Below are 24976 nucleotides of genomic sequence, written 5' to 3'. Positions count from 1 at the left end.
TCCATCCCAGAAGAGCACTGAGAAATGCAACTGCAACACAGCTCAGCTGCATACAGCTCCTTTTTAGGTGAGTGATTCTAGATCTTCCCAAGGAGCCCTTGAAATCAAACATTCACCTGATTCATTACTGCCATTTCAGAGACTGCTCTCTGAAAATTTACAGTGCTGAAGCAAATATTTCAGAAAAAAATTCTCTATTTCTATTCATTTCTTCAGGCTAAAAATTTTCTGATATATACCTTACAAATTCAGGTAGTGATAAATAGAGTTCTTTAAAGACAGGCTTTGGTTTGACAAATTATGTCATTGTCCCATATCAATAACATTGCCGGTTCTAACAACACACATTATCCAGTGAGCTTATATATCTATTTTCTTTAAATACATTGAAAAAATGTTTGCTGCTTTAATGGGGTACATATGTATAATTATAGCATAGGCCTTGTAGGAAAGAATATAGATTTGAGGAACTACTACTGTACTGTAGAGATAAAGGTACACATGATTAAGAAGAAAAAATTATATTCAGAGTTCAAAAGAAGTTTTGCCCCAGAATAAATGTAAATGACTTTTCTGCTGTTTCAGGGTTTGGGGTTTCTTTCTGGGTTTGAAGTTATTATTCTGACCATACAGGAGGGAAAGTATATGCAGCCATACAAATAAGATCAAAAATTTTGTCCATTTGAACTTTGGCCTATCAACTAAAAAGGATGTGAATTAACTGAGGCTGTGTAACTAAGCAGAGCTAGGAAATGTCAGCTATGTTAATGAGCAAGCAGACATTTATCAGGCAACCACTGTGAAAGTAATCTTGCTAAGCCATTGAAGATAAACCAACAGGTTGCATCTGTAATTAGGGATACCAAGGCACACAACTTGATGTGGACCCATGCTTTTCCCAGCCATGGTGTTTCAGTCACATGTCTGCAAGTCTTTCTTGTTTTTTCTGTCTGTAATTTTTTGCATCGCTGCCCCTAATTGTGCACTCTTTGGAAAGCTGCCCCATATCAAATGGATCCTTTTTTTAGGACACTTCAAGAGACACAGACAGGGCCTTCCTGACATTGCCACCCAAGTTTCCCCTCAGAAACCAGAATACATTAAAGATACATTTGACTTATTTTATTTTTGCCTCAGTCAAACAAAATAGGTCAAATTTATTTCTCATTGTCATAAGTTTCACATTTTTATATATTTATAGCTTCTTTGAACTTCATCCTGATGGAGAAAGTGATGGAAGAGAACATCTGCACTATGCTGGATATGATATGTAAGTGCTCCAACCATACTAAAAACAATGGGCTGGTGACACTCTTTCATTTAGCATGTGAATAAATATTTCAGGGCCTGGCTCTGTGAGAGACTGAATGTCTTCCACCAGAGGACTGCACATGATCCCCAGCGTTTCAAAAGACAGTGTAAATCTAACCCACTCTGGGGGAGGTACCAGATGCTCCCACATACACCTGAACATACATTAACTTGTTGAACCCCATGTTTCATGGGACCCCCACGACCAAGAAGACCAGAGAGAACCAACAGGACACCTTCTGGATCCATGGGTTGTGATACCTTTCTACTTAATCTGTTTCTCTGTCACTCTTTTTCTCTACACCCCCTGCTTTTTTTCATATTTCTTTCTATCTCTGTCTCACATTTATTATTAAATAAAATCCTTGCTATAGACTTCAGCATATGGTCAGTTTGCACCTTAATTCAGGGGGCACATTCCTGGGAGATCCTTCCTTTCTTATTAGAGAGGTATCTCTCTAATAAACAAAATAATCAGATCTTAACACAGGTCCTTACATGAGGGAAAATCTCCAAAGGCTTCTCTGGGTCTTGGATCAACTTCCTGAAGTCTGTTGGTGTCTCCTTGGCAGAGGTCATTGGTTCTCAAGACAGCAAGCTACCAGTTGCCAGCATCTGCAGCAGCTCTCCTTCTGCTGCCAGGTCTCCATGGCAGGAGGCTCCTGTCAGAACCAGGTGCTTTTGACCCAAACCAGCACAAAGGATGTGGCCACACAGCCAGAAGCAGTGCCCACCTCCTGAGGACCTTGAGCCACAGCAGTGCAGCTTCATGTGCTCGCCCAGCCCCACTGCAGAGGAGTCAGCTGTACCTGAGCAAAGAAGGGGACAGCAGCATCCCTCAACTGCTCTTCCACCATCCCCTGACCATGTTCAGCTGCCTTTCATCAGTTGTGCAACATGTCTAAAGCTCAGCACCAGGAGTTGTTCAGTCAAAGACACTTTTTTACCCTGAGGAAGTTTTTTAACCACTGACCAGTATCTGCACTATTCAGTCAGTGCCATCTCAGGATTTTCTGGTGTAGACCAGTATACAGTACTCAGCAAAGACACTGTAACTTCACCTCCAGTTTTTCCCTGATCTTACTCTCAAAATCTGGAAAAAATTTATTACCAAATTCACTTGAAACCATTCCATATATTTATTTTTGAACACGAAAAGCATTTTGGTGACAGTGAACTCTCTGCTTCTCTATTTTCTCATAAATGTCCATGTGTCTTATGTTTTGATTCACACCAGGCAGGCAATGGCTGCAGTTGACCTTGTAGTGATTGATTGTTCAGAATCCAGGTTTATACTTATAAAGTAGATTAATGCAAACCTGCCAGAACACAGCTGAAGAACACAATAAAACACAGAAACTATTTCAAATACTAGATCAAACACAGTTTTGCCTTCATTATTATGTGTATTGGGCAAAATTCATCTCTCTATAATATTTACTTTTGCTGACCAGGTGTATATATTTCAGGAATATATTTCATATATGAACCTTAAATTCTAATAGCTAAAAAAATTCAAATTCAACAGCTGAGAAGCTTTATGTGCAAAAGGATATTACCCACAAGAAGTCATTCAAATACATGAAGCATGCAAAAATCCCTTGAAAGATACACAAATGACAAAAACTTGCTATATAAGAAACAAAAAGATCACTTAAACGGGCCATATAATGTCTGAATATCTGTAGCTTTTCTGGGAATTGATGAAGCATTTTAAATTTCAGTATAGGGATTAAGAAATTAGACCTATGATTGTGAGGGTGCAAACTGGCCTTCTGAGCTGCAGATTTTGGAAACTGCTTCTTTTAACACATAAGTGGATTCTTGGTTTGCTTTATTCATTCAAAAAGAAAACAAAGTTAATTAGAATTTCAGCAACCACTTACTCAGTTTGATTCAATTTCCAGAGCAATAGAAAACACAGATGAACCTGAAATGTGAAAACTGGGACTAAGGTAAGAACTTGACTCCAATATTTATCCAAATTCATTGGCTTTAATTGTACAGTATATTAGGAATATATGCACAGTGGGAATCCATATATTTGAGTTTTTCTAAAGGGATGGTTAACACTGCCTAAAACCTCTGAACCAACATGAGTGATCTCTAGCCCAAGGAGTGACAAATTCCATGTAAGAAAGTTTGAAAAGGTGGGAGAATAAAACCACCTGTTATGGAAGCCATGCAGAGAGAGGCCAACACTGAAAGTGATCTGCCAGGTACTGACACTGGAGCCACAGAGGAGATGAGGGTGGGAACAGCACCAGATAATTCCCATTTGTGAACATCCCATTGTGAACATCCCATTGTGACAGTGATGTTAAAAGAAAGTGCTCTTGCTGCTGAGGCTGGAGGCTGCCCAGAGCAAGCAGCCAGTGTCACTCACAGTGCTCAGTGTGGGTTTCTGCTCAGTGGTGGGGGTGTCACAGGCTCCATGGGCTGCGCTTCTCTTTCCTTTGAGCGCAACAGCAGCCAAACAACCTCTCAAGCTTACCAAGAGAGGAAAGAATAATTTCTTCCTCACCTGCTGTGTTCTTCAAAGGAGCATCAGGGCCCATCAAATGTAATAATTACCCAATGGAAATTTAAAATTAAAGAAGAGACTGATTTTTAAAAGATCATTGAAGTAATATCAGTGTTATCCCCTCAGCTTGTCACCAGCACTGTCTACAAGGCCAAATTTTAACACCTTCTTCATTAACTGACTTTGACATCTGTAACCACGGTATTTTCTGAAAAATCCCTTCGCCAGGATTTCTTCTCCTGGGAAGCTGAGAGGCCTGAGAAAAGAATGAAAACAATAATTTTCTGGTTGCTTGGGAATGTGGTCTGGAGATCGTTTACCAACAGGTGCATCTTTGATTGGGTCCATGTGAATTGCTTTTAATTAATGACCAATCACCATCAGCTGTGTTGAACTCTGAGGAGTCAGTCACAAGCTTTCATTATCATTCTTTTCAAGCCTGCTGATGAATCCTTTCTCTTTCTTTAGTATAGTTTTAGTATATAATTTCTAATATCATATCATATCATATCATATCATCATAATAAATAAACATGGAGTCAAATTCTCATCTCTCACCTCATCCTGGGGACCTCACAACACCACAGACATCCATTTGTCACCAGACTGACCCATCTGGGCTGTGGTGTGCACATGTTAGGGTGATATGGGAGCTCTTGGGACAGCACCAATCCCACCCCTGCATCTCTTTGCACTGACAAACCATGTGACTTGCAAAATCCACATACAGCGACCAAAAGGGGAGGCTTTGCCTTGCTTGCAAGGTTGCAAGAGGAATCAGTATGAGCTGGGTCATGCTGGTCACTGCTCATGGAGCACCCAGCTACATATTGCTGATAAAACCAGCAGGATTACACCTTTGGGTAGGGTGGTGGTGGTGCCTACAACTGTCTTGGGCAGGATGCTCCAGCTGTGATACAGTGCCTGCTTCAAAGGGGGCCACGCCCATCCTGCATTGGCCTTTCCAGGCATTTTTTACATTTTTAACAAAGGCACTAAGAAAATAAATAGGAAAATGCTGTGGTTCAGCCAGTCAGATGAAATATTCAAAAGCAGCATCAGCTAAGGAGCTTCTTGTAAAAACTAAGGTAACTATGCATAAGGCTGCATCCCACTTCTTGTTCAGAGCAGCAGTCATTAAAAGAGGACAGGACCAAGTTAACACCAGTGGGATTGGTTTTTTTGCTTTGTTCCCTCTTCCTCTCCATGAAATTTCTTTCCCCACCATGAAATTGCAGTGGAGTCTACTTTGTTGTTCTATTTAGATGGAAGCTCTCTATGTGTAGTGATGCAATTCTAGTTATTCTGGTTTTCATATATGACTCAGTCCTAAAATAAGCCCTTAAATGATTTTATTTTATAATTCCAAGCAATACTGCTGATACACATATGACATACTGAGAGTTATATTTGAATGGTAACATGAGATTACTGTGAAAACAATAACTATGCTTCATCTGAAATTTTGAGTTTGGCTGTCCTATGGACAAAAATTATGCAATCAATAGATTTTTATGATTTAAACTTGGAAGTTTAACTTGGAAGTTATAGAAACAATCTATGAAGAGATTAGTAGGATATAGGGATGTAGATCTCCTGCTATAGTAAACAATGCCTGTTTGGTATTTTATAGACTATATAATTTCTGACAATAAGAAAATACTGGTTAGTGCAGACCTAGATGAGTAAGTGATTTCAATAGCTGATTTTTTTTTTATTTTTATCATTCTGCATTAGCACCTTACTGTCAAAAAGAAAAAAAAGTGAAATACACTGACATGCTAGTGGCCATTCACAAGGCTGATAAACGGCCAGAGAGAGATGGAAAATAGGTTTCAACACCACCTTTTTCTTTTCAAGCCCTCTCTAAAATGCTTCTCCTTACTCAAAACTCCAGTAGTACACTTTGTCTTTTCTTCCAGGACAGAGGTTTGGCCAAATCAACAAGAAGCTTTTAATTTTTAATTGGAAATTAAAACAGCAACAGGAGACATAGCCAGCATTGTGGCTTAGTGAATATGACTGTGACTTGGGTAGAAGACACAACTGCAGTGGGCTTTTTACTGGTGCACTGAAGAGGAGACACAGGCCACCCACTCAGGAGATGCCAGAGCTGCTCTAGCCTTCTTACTTGTACTAGTCTGAAACATTTTCTTTTTAGAGTTGGCAAAAGCTAGCTAGCGATTTTTAGCTTAAATTATTAACTGCTTTGGGGACAAGCTAAACTGCATTTGCCTGTGAGTAAGTTACATTATTAAAAAATAACTAGCAGAGCCCTACTTTAAAGCTGCTGCTATTTTTATCTGTGAAACCAAGGGAGTTCCCTCCTATTGAGAGGGCATGTGAGCTCAGCACTGCCATTTGCTGCACTTTGGGGAATCTGTGGAGGGGGAGATCCTACTGCATGCACATCCTGCATTTGAAGCCAGCTCAAATGTGGCTCATGAGATTGAGGTGACCCAGGATGAACTTGCTGTAGGCCAGTGGAGCTAATGGTAAGATCCTATGCTGGAAATGAAGGAAGGCACTTTTACAGCCCTCCCTGCACAAACACCCACTTTTAGGCATCCTATAAAAATGCAACGGCTAGTATTGACCCTAGTAAATTTGTATGTACCAGAAATTTACAGATGCACAGTTAGGTCCCTTTTCAACAGTTTTACAATGCTGCTGAATTTTGTCAACTTGTTTCACCATAGCACAGAATTCAGCATTGTAACTGAAGATATCTCTGCCATTATATCTATAAGTCTATTAACTTAGGGCAATTACTCTGCAGAGAGGTGACAATTCCTTTATGGAAGTTATTGAATTTTTGGTACTGCAAACAGTGCATCAATAACGAAAGGCCAGTAAGACAGCACAATGACCCTGCATCATTCAGAATTGTTTTGGGGTTTTTTTATTGACTATATTGTCTAACAGATAATTTAGGCTTAGAAATTAGGCATCAATTTTTCATCATATTTAAATTTACTTTTCAAGGAAAATTAAAAGCACAAGGTACTAATTACTGGCTGGGCTGAACAGGAGGGAGATGGGGCTGGGGGGGGGGGGGAAGAGGGGGTGAAAAGGAATGAAAATGAGGGTCACCAATATGCCTTCTTGGAGTTTTCTGACCTTTAGAAGAACTCCCAACTGATTAGTAACCTTAAGCATTGATAAATTAGACAATATTCACTGAGCCCATTCTCATTTTTTATTTAGTAGAGACTTCCAGCTTTGTTCAGTAGTATGACTTCTGCTCTTTACATACATGCAACACCGAGTGTCTCTCCAAGGATCAGATTCAAGTTTTTACCTTATGTCTCAGTTTTTGGATTTTTGGCCTATTAGTGTACAGGCCTGTGCTTCACAAACCCACAATAGTAGAAAGATCCTCCAACACTCAGGTCATGGTAAGTGACAATGAAAATGGATGGTGTTTTGTCATCTATACACCATTTCAGTTTTGATTAAAAGCTCGTACTAAACACCAGTATTTATTAGAAAAAAGATTGAGGAAATATTTTGGAGAAACTTTTCCTTAGAGTTCTCATATTTGTCATAGCTCTGAAACCAAAGTCAGAGGATGCACAGAACCAGATTAAAGACATAGACACCTGCCTCACCTGCAACTTTTCTATTCACTGCCAAAACAGGGATGCTTACAATGTTACTTACAATGTTCTATGGATATCTACTCTACCAGCTCCAGCAGTTCTCTTCAGAGCTTTGTACAGCTACTCACAGAGCTCAAAGATTCTGCCCTTGAAAAATGTTCATTCTTTAAAAAACCCTCTGGTCTTCATGCATTTTCTATGTCTATCTTGTACCTATTCTTGAATTAAATTGAAGCGCAGTTCTCAGAGGGTATACAACTTCTGCTAAACCTTCTCTCAGAAACAGGCAAGCAGCAGCTCATGAAATCCACTGGAGATGTGCCTCAGAGTCTGAGGCAAAAACCTGACCTCCTGACAATTACTAGCAGGCAAGAAAACATTGCAGAGAAAGCATCCTTTTTGGAAGGGAGCTAACTCTCCTCTTTAAAAATAGTGATTGCAGATTGCCAGGGATAGGACAAAACAGAAAAAAACCCTGTGAATACCTGTTATTTGTGGACTAGACAAGGAAAAGGTTTTATTTGCTCTGGACATCTTCATAACTTTATTTTTTTCAATGTAAAATATCTATTTCAGTATTTTTCCCTCCAATTTTTAGTTTCTTGGACTTGTTTAGACTATTAGCATTTTGTGGCCTAGCATCCCTTGTATCCCATAATCCAAAGTCATCCAGATTCTAGGGAATACCTACTGGATACATGCAATTGCATGACTTTCCTTTGATCTCCTGCAGTACATGAAACTGAAGTAATATCTGTTTGCAGGAAATAATTCTGTTTTGTAAAACCACATACCTGGACCTCCCTTAAACTTCATATCACACAGGAGCAATATTATTGGAAGTTTTGCCTGTCCAGGTTTCATGACCATCTACTGAACTTGTAAGAGAGATGGTGAAGAGCAGCAAGGCACTTTGAAAAGAAGATGAGTACTAAAGTAGCATTTAAAGAATGCTGTCATCTTGGGCATCTTCCTCCTCTCCTCTTTTGTCTCCACTGTTTGTGATGCATTCTTTACAAATTCAGCCTTTTCAGTCTGCAATTTGTAAGCATTGCTTTATTCTTTATTTCTCTTTGAGAATAACACAGGTTTGGTCACGTACCCTCCTTTATTTACTGTCCCAACAGAGCAGTAGTGACAAAAGGGTTTGCATTTTGCAGTAATCCTCACGCATTAAGATCCTTCACACAAACAACAAAAACAGCTGCAGAGCTTATGGAAGACAAACCAACCCTTGGCAGCTGGGGAGAGGAGGAATTTGGAGAAGATCCCCTGCAAATCTGAACAGATCCAAGTCACACACAAATGGTCTCTACTGACTCTGCCAACACCCCACTGGCACACAGGGGATCTTTAGGAATGTGAATTTGCTATTTAATCCACTGTAATGACAAATTACTTATGTGTATCTTAACAAAGATAAGACATGATAGGCATAAGGCTGTGCTGGGCCTAAGCTCCCACACTTACAGGAGCTACACAGGCAACACTTCACCTGTATTGTCCAGATTCCCAGGAATACTGGCAAAGAAGTAACAGCATACATGAAAATTAAGTCCTTGAAAAGGAAAGATGGCACAAACAGAAATTTAAGGTAAGAGAAATATTTATTTAAATTTGCACAATAACGAGCTTATACTGAACAAAGTCAATCAAGAAATAATAGTAAGTGCAGTAAAACAAGGAAATATCGATGACTTTTCCCATCAGAAAACATTAAGAAGCCATGCCTGTGCATCACGGGTTTTCTTTATTTTTTTTTGGATTTTTTCTTGTTTTCTTTTTATTTTTTACAGTAACTTCTATCTTTTTTTTTTCAGCGCACATACTGTACATATCACATCTTAGCTGCTAGGTTCATTATTCCTGAAGGCTTCATCCCTTTACTCAAACATCTGCTAAGTTCTGCAGTAAGCAATCAAACACATTTGTGCAGTTCCAAATATGATTAGGTAAATCTGCTGCATCTGGTCAAGCGTTGGACTCTCAAAGCTTCAGAAGACCCTGTAAGAGCTCCTAGTTGATTTTAGATCTTGACATCATTATGTACAGCATTACAATGTGTCACTTTACACTAACCTAAACATTCTGCACAAGGATGCCAGACAGACAAATAGCCAGAAGATTTGGGCTTAACCTCATACAAAGGTTTACACATCTGAGCTTGTCTTGAGTTCCATAAATTTCACTCTGATTCAGGTAACTGAGTTCATCACATATCTGCACTTCAGATAGACAAAACCAACCTAATTTTAGTTTTAATTTTGAACAATTTTTGGTCTAAAGGTCTATTTCTGTGAAGGAAAATTCTTTATCCAGAAACTGCTTGTGAGAGATAGTTGTTGGTGTCACAGTTCCTGAAGGCACTGTGGATCCACTGAGCAACAGACATGGCCATTCTAAAGGATGGAAAAACAGAAAGAAGAATTGAAACAATTTGCATTTTGTACAAAACAAGTAAATTTAACAGCTCAGCTGCTTGCAAATACCCATCAGATTTGAACATACAGATTTGTAAAATACAAAAGATGTACAGACTTGGATCAGATTCACAACATTGTCCTCATGTCCTTATGTTGCCTGAGGGAACAGGCTATTATGATTCCTCTAATTGCTTAGCTTGCTGTGGTCTGTGTCCCAGAGCTACAACACTCAAACTGAAAGAAGCTGGGATCAGTGGAAGGAATGCTCCCCACATAAAGGTATCAGGCATCTGCTCAAATACCTAAAGCTGTTGAACAAGACAAGGCACTTGGGAGTTTTATTCATATGAGGTAGAAGAGATTCTGGGTTTTATTTAGCCCTGAATGCTTCAACTTCATGCATCCTGGCTGTAACACCAGCAAACATTAATCCACAAACTTTTTCCAAATAGTCCAGATATTCTTATGAGAATACTAAGGGCAATTAAGGGAACAGATTGCCTATGGACATCATTAAATACTGGAGAAATAATTTCTGCATCTCTACTACTTCTTAAGTCTGATTCTTAAAATGCAGATAAAAGTGACTATTATTTATAAATTAGTCCAAATACATTCAATTGACTAAACCAACAGGACTTATTAAAACCAAGGTCTGAATAATTCAAGCATTTTCTTTCACTCCTGTTACAGGAAGTTATAATCCTACTCTCCCCATTCTTAACTTGTGATTAGAATTGTTTTTGTGGCTAAGTCTGCTTTAGCTGATGCCCAGGTTTCTAAATTCTTAAAGGATTTGTGTAAACCTATTTTGCTATAGCTTGTTTAGAGAGGCTTAGACTGGAGCTTTGACCTTCCATGAGACGCTTTACAGAGAAGAGTGGGGTGACACAGGATGAATGAGAAGGAACACTATACAAACTGGGCACACCATACCCTGATCTGGAGGGAGTGGGCTGCTTGCCTGCAGAACTGCAATATTAAAATGCTGGCAACATGAGCAGATAATGTATTTCAAAATCAACACTGCTCTGTAAGGAGAACTGAATAAAATTTGGGCTTGTTTAGGAACTAAGTGGTACCTAACTAAGTGTTAGGCAATCACACCTTAGACATTAAAATTATGGAGTTTGGCAGAGTACCTGTTTTAATCCTCACTATGTCCACACGGCAGCAACGGATTTGATAAGTCTGTGTATGTGTTTATACTGAATACCAATTAGTCAGTGCTTAAGGTTCAGTCTTTGTTTAACACAAAAGGCCAGATGGGAGCAGCACTTAGGTGGCCATGTCAGAACTGATACATGCCTTCTGCATTGCCACTGATTAGGAGCACAACAAGAGCACATTTCCCAGCACCGAGTCTCAAAAGTGCTTCAGGGAAGAACCACACACAATAATTTCTTTTACAGATGGGGAACAGATGCATAAGAATCTTAGCAACTTGCCTGAGCAAAAAGTAACTTCTGGCATTGAAACTGGTGTAAAGCACCAGCTATTGACCTCAAAAGTACAGGTTTTTAACATCTTCTGAGCAACAGCTGGCTTTCTAACCATTAGCCAGTCTGTCAGATCACAGCATTTTCTTCTAACCACTGACCCATTCTGACATCAGGACAAATGCTGACACTTACTTGGTGCATACCACTGCCATTGGAAAAGGACTGTGCCTCAACAGCAGCACCTATTGCACCCAGTATTGCATCAGAAAAAGCAGAGGAAGGAAGTGATACTTGACAGCTTCTGCTGCCTGATCACACAGAATTCTCACAGAAGGAGGTGTTGAAGATAGATTTTTTTTTTTTTTTTATGAGCAACTTTTCAAGTAGTTAATTGTCCCATGTACTGGAGTTTGGGAAGCACCTTGCTTGAGAAGAACAGAGAATAAAGCATAAAATCAACTGTGAATTTCAGTAGTAATTAAGAAACTGGGCATGAATCTTGCTCTCTCTCCTTGGCTGCTGTGGAAACACGTATTGTCACTATTCAGTATTGAGTGGCAAAAACCAAAATTAACTTTATGATCTTATTTTGAATAGAAACACTTTTGTTAAGCCCTTTTTCTTTTTCATCCGCAAAAAGAAATGCCACAATTCACATATGCCTGTAGCCATTAATTTTTGTCCTCAATCAATTTCTTTGAGTACAAAACCAGTAAATGTTCTAAACACATTGATTAAAGTACAAAATCTATGTAATCATATAACTAGTCCTTTTTTTCAGAAAACAATTACTATTCTCAGAAAGCAATTCAATCAGTTCCAGTAACACTATAATATCACACTGAACAAATTTCTTGTGCAAAGTCTAGGCTCACAGAGCCATACTTGCACGTTTCCAAGACAGCATGGAGCTTGGAGCTCCATGTTTAAATTCGAATTGAGCTATCCCGGTGGAAAAGTGAAGGCCAGTACCTTGTCCACATCACTCTGCAGCATGGGTTGTCCTGCTCCTGATCTGCTAGCATGTCAAACTGTGCTTCTAGCACTTGCAAGAGTACAGTTAACTAAGCTGAACACTTTTACTGTCACCTCTGCTGCTTTAAAACAAGCGTAGACACCAACTGTTCCCTGACCAGACTCAGTGCCACATTAATATTTATGTGCCACAGAACAAGCTGGGAAGAAGCATCTCAGCCCCATCTTTATAACCTTGATTACCTTGCACTGGCAGAGGGTGCACTCTGTGCCATGCTTTATCCAGGAGGATCCAGTGAAGCGAATGACGTTGGTTTCATCCAGACACGTTTTGGTGATGTCGTTGCGAATGGTGTCGGCTTGGCAGGGGTCGGTGACACAGCGGGGGCAGCACTCGTTCTCAGGGAGCACACTGAACTCACAGTCCACCTCTGGGCATGGCAAGGGCCAGCAGTCAACCTCTCCTTGCTGTTTTCAGAGAGAACAAGATATTATTATTAGCTTTTATTCTGTTCCTCATCCATTCCTCTGAATCAGCATTATGTTTCCTAGCTGGCTACTCTTTCCCATCTGGTGCTGTTCAGAATTCAGCACAGAAAACATTGATATTCATTGACCGTGGGACGCACGGTGATTTTTTCAGGTGCTTTTTTCTGCATGCCATTCAGACAGTAGATGAGATTTAACTTGGTTCAGTAGACTCTCCATCAAGCTGCAGGTGAAAATTCACCACAAAATTATGCAATACAGGATTGTGGCCCAGCTTCTGCGAGGGAGAGAAGTTGTAACATGACTGCAACTGCAAAAATGTGCCAAAATTTTCAGGGCTTTTTTTCAATTTTTCGGTATTCTTTTTTTTTTCCCCCAATGTAATAGGGAACACCACCATATTTTCAATGAGAGGATCTCCACCCACTCCACTCTCCATCCACTTAGGATATTATAAGCAGAATACCTGAAGTTCCAAGCTTTATCACACCTTCTGCATGGTGGATTTAGCACAGACAAGGTAAGAAAAGGTCTGGGCAGAGACTTGTGTTGGGCCAGCATATCCTTATGGGAACTTACTTTATGCCTGAACACAAATCTAAAGATGTTTAATAAATCATATCAGTTACGAGAAGCTGAAATCAGCTTCCCATCACTCTGGACAAAGGCAAAAGTTACAGATCTATTGGTCAAAGAAAAGACTTCACAGAAGTCAATAATATCCTTTTTTTTTTTTTTTAAGCAGATCTCTGACTTCCAATTTATTCAGCTCATTTGAGCACAGATTTAACAGTCTGGACTTAAGGGGGGCAAAAATAACAGCATTTAGCCCTAGGAAATTGGTTTATTCACAAAATATATATTTAATTCTTTGGGAATGAGGAGTTTGCTATCTCCAAAGCAGAAGCTGAAAAAAAATCACAGACACTTGTAACAACCCCAGATTTCCTCCACTTGTTGCAGAAAGTATTGCAAAGTTAGTCTTTTAAAAAAATCTCATCTGGGTCAATCTTCTTCTTTTGAATTGTGTGATGGTAAGACTGAAAGCAATTTTTTAATCCAGTCACTGATCTTGATACTTCAATCTATTTTTTGCAGTGATGGACAGTACAGGGAGTAGACATTACTTTGTCACCCCAAAAAGTCCATGGTCACTGAAAGAAAGCAGACTTTTGCTACAGAAGTAGCATCTTGAAAACAAAAGAAACATCTATTGAGAACCTAAATTGTAGGTTGGTTATTTTTTCATTTTTAAGATATTTAATGAAGCACATGGTTATCTATTTCACTGAATTTTGGCAGTGGTAGCACTGTAAGCACAGTCTACAGAAATGGGCTTCTGGCTGTTATTCATGATACCCTGACAAGCCAAAGCTGCTACATGGACCAGCCTTTATACTTGGAAATAACTTATGATAAAAGCTAGTTGCTTTTATCCTGCAATTTTCTCTGTCACAGAAACTTCATGAGCAGTATTTTGCAGAATACTTTTTGCTTAGAGTCCAAAATACATGCCTAGGAAAAAGGTGACAAGCTTTAACAGATTTTTTCAAACTTCATTTCACTCTTTTGAAAAATGCAAGAAGTCTTATTATTTTTCTATTACTTGAAATGTCTGAATGAATAAATAAGTTTAAGTTTACCAGCATCCTTGAAAATATCAGCTGTGATAATAAATACGTATTTAGAATTTCCTTATAGAGCTTCATCAGTCTCTGAATAAGTGAGCGTGAGTGTTGCTGTGTAGGTGCCATATCCAAATGACCTCCACTATGCTGAAACCACCTTCATGATTAAGTAATTTATATTATGTCTATTGTGTCAAAGCACATTTTTGACAGAAACAGAAAATACTGACAAAAATCGAGGAAAACCAGATTTTAATTATACATGACCTTCAGGGAAAATTAAGTGGATGTTAATGCATGAAAATGAAACTATTCACAGATCAGAATATCTCATATCATTTTCCCTCCTGTCTGTGCAGCTGTAATCAGGGACCTTACCAGACAGCGGCACTGCTGACAGTTCTGTATCCAGGAATCACCACTGTTATAGGAAAACTCCCCACTCTGATGTAAACATTGACTGCTGAGCCTTGGGTCACACTCAGGACAGCAGAAGAGGTCAACGGTGGGATTTTGGCAGTCACAGACCATTCGCCGGCACATCACATATCCATTCTGGTATTAGAAGAGACACACACAGGGATGGCAGAAATTTGCACAACTAGCCAAACTCCAGCCAAAATTTTGTATTTTACCATGATTCTAAGCCATTAACAGCTCACAAGTTTTTCACCACACAGTATCTTTGCCAAAATACAATTCAAACCAAGCCAGAAATCCCCATACACACTCACTAACAACTGTAAAATTCCCCTGTTGTCTTACGCACATCCTTCATACAACTGATCTCCAGGCAGTGCTCCCCTGAGGTGGTGAAACCCAAGGACATCTTCCCCAAGGGTTAGACTTTAATGGAGTGCACTAAGTTTTTAATTCTCATATAGATGCTTGATGAATCTTGCTTTAAACTTCTTAGAATATCACGGTTTCATAGAAAACCAGATTGGAGGGTGTCAAGGAAGATCAATGCCTCTGCTCTGTAATTATTCACATAGGAAGACGATAGGTGATTTGAAACAAAACCATGTATGCTAAAGTTGAGCTGCTGAAATGCTCAGGACACTGTCAGCAGTGTTTTGGCCCTTTATTCTCCATCAGCACTTCGCTTGGGACCATACTTCCCACAGCAAACATTTGAGGAAGTTAGCTGAATTATCCTGCAGACACAGAACCTACTTCTATTTATAGTCATCTGCTTGAGATACTGGCATCAGACTCCAGCCCCAATAGGTGTCTAGACAGTTAATTTGCATGAAAATGCTGCTACTCTCACCCAGAGAACACAGGTGGCATCTCTGCTAACAAAACAGCACTGTCATCCTTCTCCCAGTACCACATAAGAAACTTCCAATGAATGTTTTGCTCATGCAGGTTGGAAAGAGAAAATATCTCCAAAACCCTATGTAATACATGATTTTATTTCTGTAGCTCCACGCATGCACCTGAGAAGGCAGCTGAAACAGGAATTTCACTTGTATCCTGATGCTCTGCCCTTCATCCCTACCAGCACCTTGCAGCAGCAGCTACTTGCATTTGTACTGACCTGGCACGAGCAGACAGAGCATCTGTCATTCTCCAGCACCCAAATCTGACCATTGTGCTTGATTTTGCCTTCATGGATACAGTCTCCTGTGCAGTTCTTGCCATGGGGACACCGACAGTCATACCCGCCGTCCAAGTTAAAGCACACAGTGTCATTGGCACAGCTATGCCTTCCAGTTCCACATTCATCAATGTCTGCAAAAACATGCCATGGAATGCTCTCAGACCACATCCAATTAACAAAAGTTTTCTTGTGGCAGTCAATACAAATGATTCTTAGCCATTAAGACCTTCAGCTGAAAATTAATTTGTAGTTCACCAGAATGGGGAGATCTTAAAAACGAACAAAAAATTCTTTACAAGTCACATCAGTTCTTTTGGATCATGTTTTAACCTGATATTTTGAGTTTTGCTATACATATTTCTAAGTCAATGCTATTGAGTACAGTAGATAGAATGAAGAAACCACAAGAAACTTGAGAGAAATAATAATAATTAGCTCCCTAAAAAGCCTTAGTTTGTGGCAACCATACATGAGACATGTTCTGTGAAACAAGAACAGCTTCAGAATCGTGTTCTTAAAGCCTTTTTCTGGCTCTGTCTAGAACATTGGAGTTCACTTGATGAGAATTTAATGTGAAAGGTGATGTCTGACCTGCAAGCTCATTTAAATAAGCACAACATGCTTTAAATTTCACCATTGATTAGAATGTAAAAACTAGAATATTTTAAATATTCAAGTTGCAGTGACAACCATAGCCCTTCTGTCTAGAATAGAAAATAAAGAAAAAAATCCTGTCTCCAGTGAATAAAAATAAATTACTTCAAAACAAATATTTCTCAAAGAATTAAAAAGTACTTTAAAGGCCTACTTCATCAAGGTACACACAACTATTTTGCAAAGGCAAGCTAGCAGCACACACTGCCTTCTACTCAAATAGTCTTTATTTAGTTTTTACAGCTGTTTAAATGGAGAAAAATGATCCTGGAAAGAAGCTTCAAAGGGGCATGAAGTAAATGGATATATGCAATAAAAAGTGGAAAACAGAGTAAAGACTAGAACTACAGTGATTGTAAATATTGAGATATTGAGTTCAACTGTAAACACAATTTCTCAGCAGTATAGTCCAAGTTTGATTAAAGTTCATTAAAATTAGTGATGTTATAATTAAATGTCCACCAGAGGAGTGAGATAAAATAAGCAATATGGTCATGCATGTATCTTTCACCACCAGCATAAAACCCTAAAAAATAAAACACTCAGCTTTGGGTTCAACAATGGAAATGAAACGTCCAATCCACCTCAAGCACACTCAGTTTAAAGCAAAATAATTCAATTACCATTTTAATTCTAAGCGTGGCTATGGTCAAAAAACCAAAAAAGTTAACAAGTTGCTAACGTGAATATGAATTGGGATGAAAAACAGCAGGGAAATTATTAGAACTCCATTGTACAAATCAGCAGCATAGCGGGTTTCCTTCAAATCCTTTGTGCAGTAACAGTGGCATAATCTTAAAAAGAATTGCAAAATTACTAGGGCTTATGGGAAGATTGGGGGAAATATCATTTGAGAAAAAATAAAAAGACGTGGATTGCTCATGGATTGCTCATCTCTAAAAGAAAACGAGCAAGAGGAGATATACCAAAAAAATAAAAAAAAGACTACTCCAAAGAAGACATGTTGAGAGCTTTTCTCTCCATACTGGCTAACATACTAGATAAGGGACAGTGAATGGAACTGAAAGACAACAAATTTATGCCTGATAAAAGCAAATAACTTTTCATACAATGCATAAACAAACTACGACACTCACTGCTACAGAATCCTAGGAGGCAAAAAACAATTGCATAGGCAAAAGTGTATAAAGCCAGCCAGAATATTCAATTTTCAGTGGTAACAGATTTTTGGAGAGATTGTGATTTTTGGATACATTTCATGTGTTAGGGCCCATGGTACACATATTTATGTAACAGATAATCCAGAACAGGCAAATCATCTCAGATCTCTACATCTTCTACCTCCCTGCCTTCTGAGGCATCTGGAGGCAGTCACTGCTGCAACAGGGCAGGAGATAACTGGGACCATGAACCTAAGTCAGTGTGTCTGAAACATGACTGGCCCATCAGACACCCCAACAGTCAGGATACATAACCAGTGGAACAGTGGCCCTGCAGAGGCTGTCCAGAATATCAGCCTGAAGGTTTTTAGAAAAGTAGAGAACAGGAATGGTTTGAATGATGCCAGTTTGGGCAGAGCAGGGATGGAAGAGCTACTCTTTCCTTGCTATATTTTCTCTTAAATCCAGCCAGAAAGTAATATAACCTGGCAATTTAAAATTAAGGTATAGCTGTTCTTAAGTCATGTAATAACAAGAACAGACACAAATTCAGTTTAAATGTAATGATTTGGATTAACAGCAAGATTATCTTTATTATCAAAGTAATTTTTGATAAATTACTTTCCAAAACTTGTATTCATTTGTTTAGGACACTCTTTTGTACATAATTTTCACACAGCTGTCATAAATTAATAATGTCACTTCTCAGCAACCTATCTACTTAACAGAAGGCAGACATACTTAATGAAGTAACTGGACAGAGTTCAGCTGTCATGTAAATAAGAAAGCTTTCCTTTAAACAACAAATGGTAATCCTATAAACACTGACTCTGCTTTCGGCACTCAAACACAAGTCTATTTCACAACTTTCCCATGAGAAAAAGGCTTCTGAGATTTATTTTTCAACACAGTCACAGTAAGTGAAAATAATGGAGGTTTCATCATTGACTCTGGTATTGAGCCGAGCTTATCTGGCTTTGAGAACTTCTGAAAATTCCCAAACTTGTTTTTTTCAGTTGTTTGATTTATGAAAATAAATGTTCTGGATAGGACAATTTAAATATCCCTAGTCACAGCAGGAGCTATTTACATTTTGATTCTAACCTAATCAGAAACAGCAGTGTGTTTATGATGCAGCAAGAGAAACAACAATTTTTCATGCATGAAACTCTCATCTGCATTATTCATCCACATCAAACTTCAGGCATTATCAGCAAAGAACTTGCACACATATCATCCATACCAAGCAAAACTTCGTTCAGTTATTTTTATTTTAGACTTTTAATAGATGGTGAATCATGTTACTGAAATTGTGCTTACAGCCATAACCAGCTATGGACAAGGGACACTGGGTGCTGCATCTTTTGTGTTTGAAAAGGGAAGATGGTAAGATTACAGATTGCATATTCCACTCTATCCAGCCACAAAGCATTTTATGACTTCTTCCATGCTGTTAACAAAACACACAATCAAACAACCTCCAGCCCTCTCCCAAAAGAAACTAAAACAAAAAATCCCCAAAAGAGTCCCCCACAAACAACTCAAGAACAAATAGTTCACTTCAGGCTATTTACAACACACTGCTTAAGAACCAAGCAGCTTGAATGTTAGGACATTAGAACATTATGTCTCAAAAGACTTGGAGGTTTGCCTCAATAAAAAAACCCGACAGAAATGAAATGTAACTAGTTATCCAGAGCTAAACTGAGAATCAGTTCTTATTTATCAAACCTACATGAAAAATTACAGCAGCTTTCATCTGTCTCATTTTTAAGGATTTTCCTTTTCTTACATCATCTCTTACAACCTAATGTTGCAATAACAAAGGCATATCATGGGAGAAGAAGTAGTGATACATGTTACAGAAAACCAGGAGTTAATTCTATTACAAATAATTTACTGCCCACACAGGAAAAATACCGGACCAAAGCCATACAATATGGTGACAGTAGTTAGAATGACTAAACTCCTTCTGCAGTATTTGGGAGACTGCAGACATAGAAAACTCCATAAAAATGGGAATTTCAATTGCTCCAGGTTGTGACCCAAGGTTGTATTTAAGAGATTCACTGACTGTTTCTTGGAAGAGGTAGTCAAAGAAACACAGAGGAACAAAGCACCATTTCATTTGGCCCTGAGCAGCAAGCAGCCTCTAATTCAGAATGTCTCATTGTTCTGATATTGGTTAGACTCACTTTTTTAAAGAAAAGTGAACATTTGTATCACTGAGAAATATTGGAAGAGAGGACTCGGGAGGGTGGACAGCTCCTTTGCTCTGAAGCCACTGAAGTTTCTCAGTTACCTTTGCTCTGAGGAATAGCATTAGCTCAGCAAGGTGAAAGTACCAGGATACCTGAGTACCTTTTGCTTAAGGCAAAAAGGAAGGAGTGCATTTGCTAGGGAACCCAAGCTCATCTGAACAGAAAGCTCTATTTCTGTTCTTTTCTGTCCTGAGTAGATCTATTGACTGGTGTAATCATTCTTCAAAAAGCAAGTGAATTGTGAATAATTTATTTCTGAGTTCATGTAAGCCACCTGTGAGAGTGCATACCAGATGTGGAAGATGAAGAGCTGAGACTTCAGATGTTGGTAACATCAGCTTGACAGAAATGTCATTTCCTTCTACAGTAAATGTGTTCAAATTGCTGTCTTATAAAATATAGCGGTCAAGTTTCTGTTTTATCAGTCCTTTTATAAAAGACGAGAAAATCTGGAAATTTTGTTTTCTTTCCACACTCCAGAATATTGAAATACTAATGTGTCTCCATATCTACCTTCTGTTTGGTGATGCTTAAGGTGGGTTCACAAATTTAATACTGAAGCCTTAATGCCTATAGCTCTATTTGGGATAAATGGAAAAAAGAAAGAAGTCACTTTATTTGCTGACCTTTAGTGATCATGAATAAAAGCAAAAGGATTTTGATGGAGCTTTGTGAGTGCTAGTAAGGTTTCCTGCTGAAGAGTAATGATTTTTTATTTCCTGTTTCACTTAATTGCTGTCAAAAACAAAGCTTCTGATAAACCTAAGTGTAGGACTCCAAACTGACAGTGGTTTTAACTTCAAGAAATCTCATGTACTAGTTAAAATGCCAGATGCGGTGTGAGATAAATTGAGACATCCCGACAGCCAGCAATTCCTCTGCCTTCCAGATCCAGAGACATAGATGCTAGAGTTACCATTTTGGACTTTGCTCACTCAGTAATGCTGGGGAGCATACTGAGGCTTATAATATGCCTCCATCCCTCATTATCCTGGATTGTTGAAAACAGACTTCAAATGGAGCCTCAGCCTCTGTGCTGTCAGGCTGGCTGCTCTGTCACACAGAGATTCTAATTCTGGAACAGGATGGCAGAAAAAACCCATAAGATACTTCAGAACAGAAAATCCAAATGGGACTTCACATATGGATAAACCCTTACAACCAAAAAAAGATTCTTTTATGAATTGGACATTCTGGATTGATCTAGCCAAACCTTTCATTTGCATCTGTCTCATTTAAAGAATGTAGTACCTGCTGAGAGTGAAGGTACATTGATCTCACATTCTATACTAACAACAGCTGGTACCTGACGGATACTCTTGGTAAGTCCTAAGGGGCTGCCTTAATTAGGTGAGCTTTCTTTGGATGTGGATGTGTGCCAAACGTCCAACAACTGCTGAGGCATAACCTGCACTATTCTGGTACAAACCAATATAGCCTCTCTCTTCAACTGATTATGGAAGCTTTTAGACATTGCAAAGGACAAATTCAAAGGAATAAGGATGTTACACAGAACTGCAGGGCAAACATTAATGGGGCCTGAACTTTCTTATTTTAGGATTTTGCCCTCAGTTGTTCTAGTTTTTTTTACTGCAATGAAGCCTGAGGATGCAATATCTACTCCCTTAGCCCAGCTTTCTTTATGAAATGGTACATAAGAGACAACCTTCAGTACCAATAAGACTGTTTAAAGAAACTATAAAGAAAAGCTGTCAGAGGCAAAGAGGAAGATACAAGTTAATATACCATACTGAGTGCTATATTTACATATATAAAATTTAAGACTTCGCAAAGCCATACAATCTCAAGAACTACATGGCTGATATTCACTTTTCTGGAAATATAACAAGGCATAACATAATTTTATTTCCAAGGGAAAAACAGCAAGTGCTGCTAAGAGGTTGAAGCCCTACAGCTGCATTTCCCATAATTTCTCTCAGTAATTTTTAGAGACACCATAGGTCTACCTGAGGGTATAATGTGAATCAAAACTATTAGCAAAGAGATCTCTAGGTCTTCCATTGCCTGTAGGTACAATAAAATGGGATCATGAATTTTTGCATTCAAGTACATTAGTCAAAATATTCAATATTCTCAGTATGCCGAAGAAGCAGCAGTAGTCAAGGTCAATAGATGTGTAAAATAGGCAATTCAGTGTCTATTATTTTATTATCAAGCATGGACAAAGTCTAGTGCTACCAAGGAGCCCAGCTCTAGGTAGGAATATTTAGTATGATGTCCAAAAAGAGATAGGTGCACCATTGGAATTCTGTTAAAATAAGGCTTTTAAGGAAATGCTCCTGTGCATCTGTGATTTTAACAGAGGTGTTTCCACATGGATTTTTAAAATTGGAGTCTTTGCTGAAGGAAACAAAGAACTGATTACACTGATCACTGAAACGCTTTGTGCAGTATTATCAGCACATGTGCAGGGGACACAAAGAGACCCAGCTTTGAGGAAGATGATGTAGAACAATCAAGAAAGAAAACCTCCCTTGGCTTTTAAAGGTTTTTTCCTCTAGAAGAAGGAACTTACTTCAAGGCAACTCTAAAACTTACAAAAGATGAGTCAAGTCAAGCCTATTATGCGCTCTATACAAAACAATACTTTGAAGTAGTTTGCACTGTTCCTTCTACAGCTCTGCAAGCTGAAGCACTTGCACAAGATAGAAAGTTTCAGAGGATGCTGGTCCTGGATAGAGTTGAACATGAGAATTGGAGAACTGTGATTCGAAATTAGAGATTAGTATAGCCTGGAAGCTGCTGCCCCATTAAAGTGACTGTCTAAAAGACCATCCACCAACAGCTCAATCTAATCACATCTAACTAGGGGTTACTGAAGAACTATCAAAAGCAATCCATTTTCTTTTGTCTGTAAACCCAATAGGGAAATTTCTTACAGGGGAAAGATCTGACAGCAGAGAAGACAATTGGTTCTGCACTACGGTGTTGTGCTCCTGCAAGTTCAACTTCCCACACTGCAATGGATTTTAGGTTGTCTCTTCATGCCCCTTCTGGTTTTATTTTTATCTGAGACAACATGTCACAAGCTCCAATCCAATAAAAAATGATGTGGTAAAACTAATCAAATATCTAACCCTCCTTCCCATTAAAGCAGGGCTGGAGCAACCTGGTCTAGGGAGATGTGTCCCTGCCCAGGGGGGTTGGAACTACGTGATCTTTAAGGTACCTTCCAATCCAAGACGTTCTATAATTCTGTGATCTCAAGTTGCTAAGGATCCCAAATGTTTGGAGCTGCAATCAATCAAACTGAAAGTGTTCCACTGTTAGTCACTAGGGTTGTCAGCAATGAAGATAGTTTTCTGGCATCTGTGATTTAATTCTAATTACTTGTTATCCTCTGTGTACGTTTAATAAAGAGCTTCTGGCTCTTTGTAGAAAAGGTCAAAACAGTCTAATAATTGGAGCTTCTGTACACATGTAGCAATCCCCACATTTCTTTTCGCTTGGCTTTTCATTTGTTTAGAATTTGCTGCTTAATTGATACCGGTTTGAACACATTGTAACACAGCCACTTTATATCTTGTATCTCTCTTGAGATAGCATGTGCCAAACCACTATCTTCAACCCACCAGGTAAGCCCTATACTGACACTGAAGATAAAACTTGGGATATTGAGAATATTTCCATAAATGCCTGGGTGGACTATTTATTTCCTGTGCCACGAGTGACAGAAGTGCAATGTTATAATCAGAGGGATCACAACTTATTCTTTGCACCTTCCTGTCCTAACTCCTGGCCAGCTAACACTGACATTTAGTTAGTTCTTGACAAAGAAAGCTCAACTTATGAAAGCAGTGGTTGCCTTAAATTGCTGATTCCTCCTGGGAATACAGGCTTTCAGCTGTGATGAAAATGTGTTGAAATAAAGTATTGATGATGGGTATACCAGAAAGGTCATTCTCACTCCTGGAGAACTGTCTGTGTGTCTGCCTTAGAGAAATTAATTCAATTGCTTCCCTTTGGGACTGATGCAGCCCACCAGTGTGAGTTTAAATAGCAATAAGAAAGCTTACACTGTGAGCACTGAATATTTCAGTACTCAGAGAAAGAAGGGAGTAAGGGTGATAATTTTTCCCTGAGAAGTGCATCACATAAAAAGACTGGCTTGCTCTGTTATTTAAGAGCAGCAGCATGAAATATCTTAAGATATCTTAATGAATAACATTATAAGATGTTATTAAGATTAAGATATCTTAATGAATAGCATTCCATACTAAGAGATCTGCATCCTAAAGTAATTGTGTTCTTATTAATCTGCTGTTCTCTCTAACGTCATTCATGAACACAAAAAACCTTTCCATCTCCTTGTCACCCTTGTCACTCTCTTGTCCCCTACACCTTGAGCCAGCCCTACATCCACTGAGCTCCCTAGTTTGTAATGCAGGTCTGCAAATTGCTGCCTTCTAGAAGCACTTAGCCATTACACAGGAGAAACACCACAGTATATCCAAGGTATAGGTAAGGGTCTCAGGGATACATAATCATTTTCTGTAGTGGGAAATATTTTTATCAAGAATTATTTCAGTGTACGAGGAAAACAAAGTGGAAGAAATTAGGTCTGGATTGAGGCCCATTTCCTATACACAAAGAATCTGACATACAAACAGATTACTGTGGAGTGACAGATTACAGTGCATGCTACCAGCCCACGGGAAATCACTTATGCAAGGGACAAGCACAGAAGCAGATGTAGGGCCAGAGAAATTGCATTTCAATCACCATGCCTGACTTTATATATTATGTTAGTAAAACACAGAAATGCTCCACTAATGCTCCACATTCTAGGAATATTCATATTTTTATTCTTTTGCCTTTGATGATGATGCTTATTTAGACTGTAATTCTTTTGGGTCAAGGTTTAAATTTCACTGCAGTTTTCAAGACAATGCTTGACCAGTACAATCTGAAACACTAGG

General features: G+C 38.8%; 1 protein-coding gene across 2 annotated transcripts in view; it reads right to left on the bottom strand.

Annotated features, from left to right (window-relative positions):
- Nucleotides 1-9025: 9025 nt before the first annotated feature.
- Nucleotides 9026-24976, bottom strand: part of NELL2 (neural EGFL like 2) — a 134607-nt gene continuing 118656 nt past the window's right edge. For both annotated transcript variants that reach the window (XM_077178886.1, XM_054631332.2), the window contains exons 17-20: nucleotides 15938-16131; nucleotides 14773-14949; nucleotides 12521-12745; nucleotides 9026-9836 (exon numbers count right to left, since the gene is read on the bottom strand). In XM_077178886.1, coding sequence (XP_077035001.1) covers nucleotides 9786-9836; nucleotides 12521-12745; nucleotides 14773-14949; nucleotides 15938-16131 — 647 coding nt within the window. In that variant the 3' untranslated portion in view covers nucleotides 9026-9785. The remainder of the gene's footprint in view (nucleotides 9837-12520; nucleotides 12746-14772; nucleotides 14950-15937; nucleotides 16132-24976) is intronic.

The sequence above is a fragment of the Agelaius phoeniceus genome, chromosome 5, assembly GCF_051311805.1.
Source record: "Agelaius phoeniceus isolate bAgePho1 chromosome 5, bAgePho1.hap1, whole genome shotgun sequence".
Classification (NCBI taxonomy): domain Eukaryota; kingdom Metazoa; phylum Chordata; class Aves; order Passeriformes; family Icteridae; genus Agelaius; species Agelaius phoeniceus.
The sequence above is the reverse complement of the archived record's forward strand: the minus strand, read 5'-3'. Positions and strand labels throughout refer to the sequence as shown.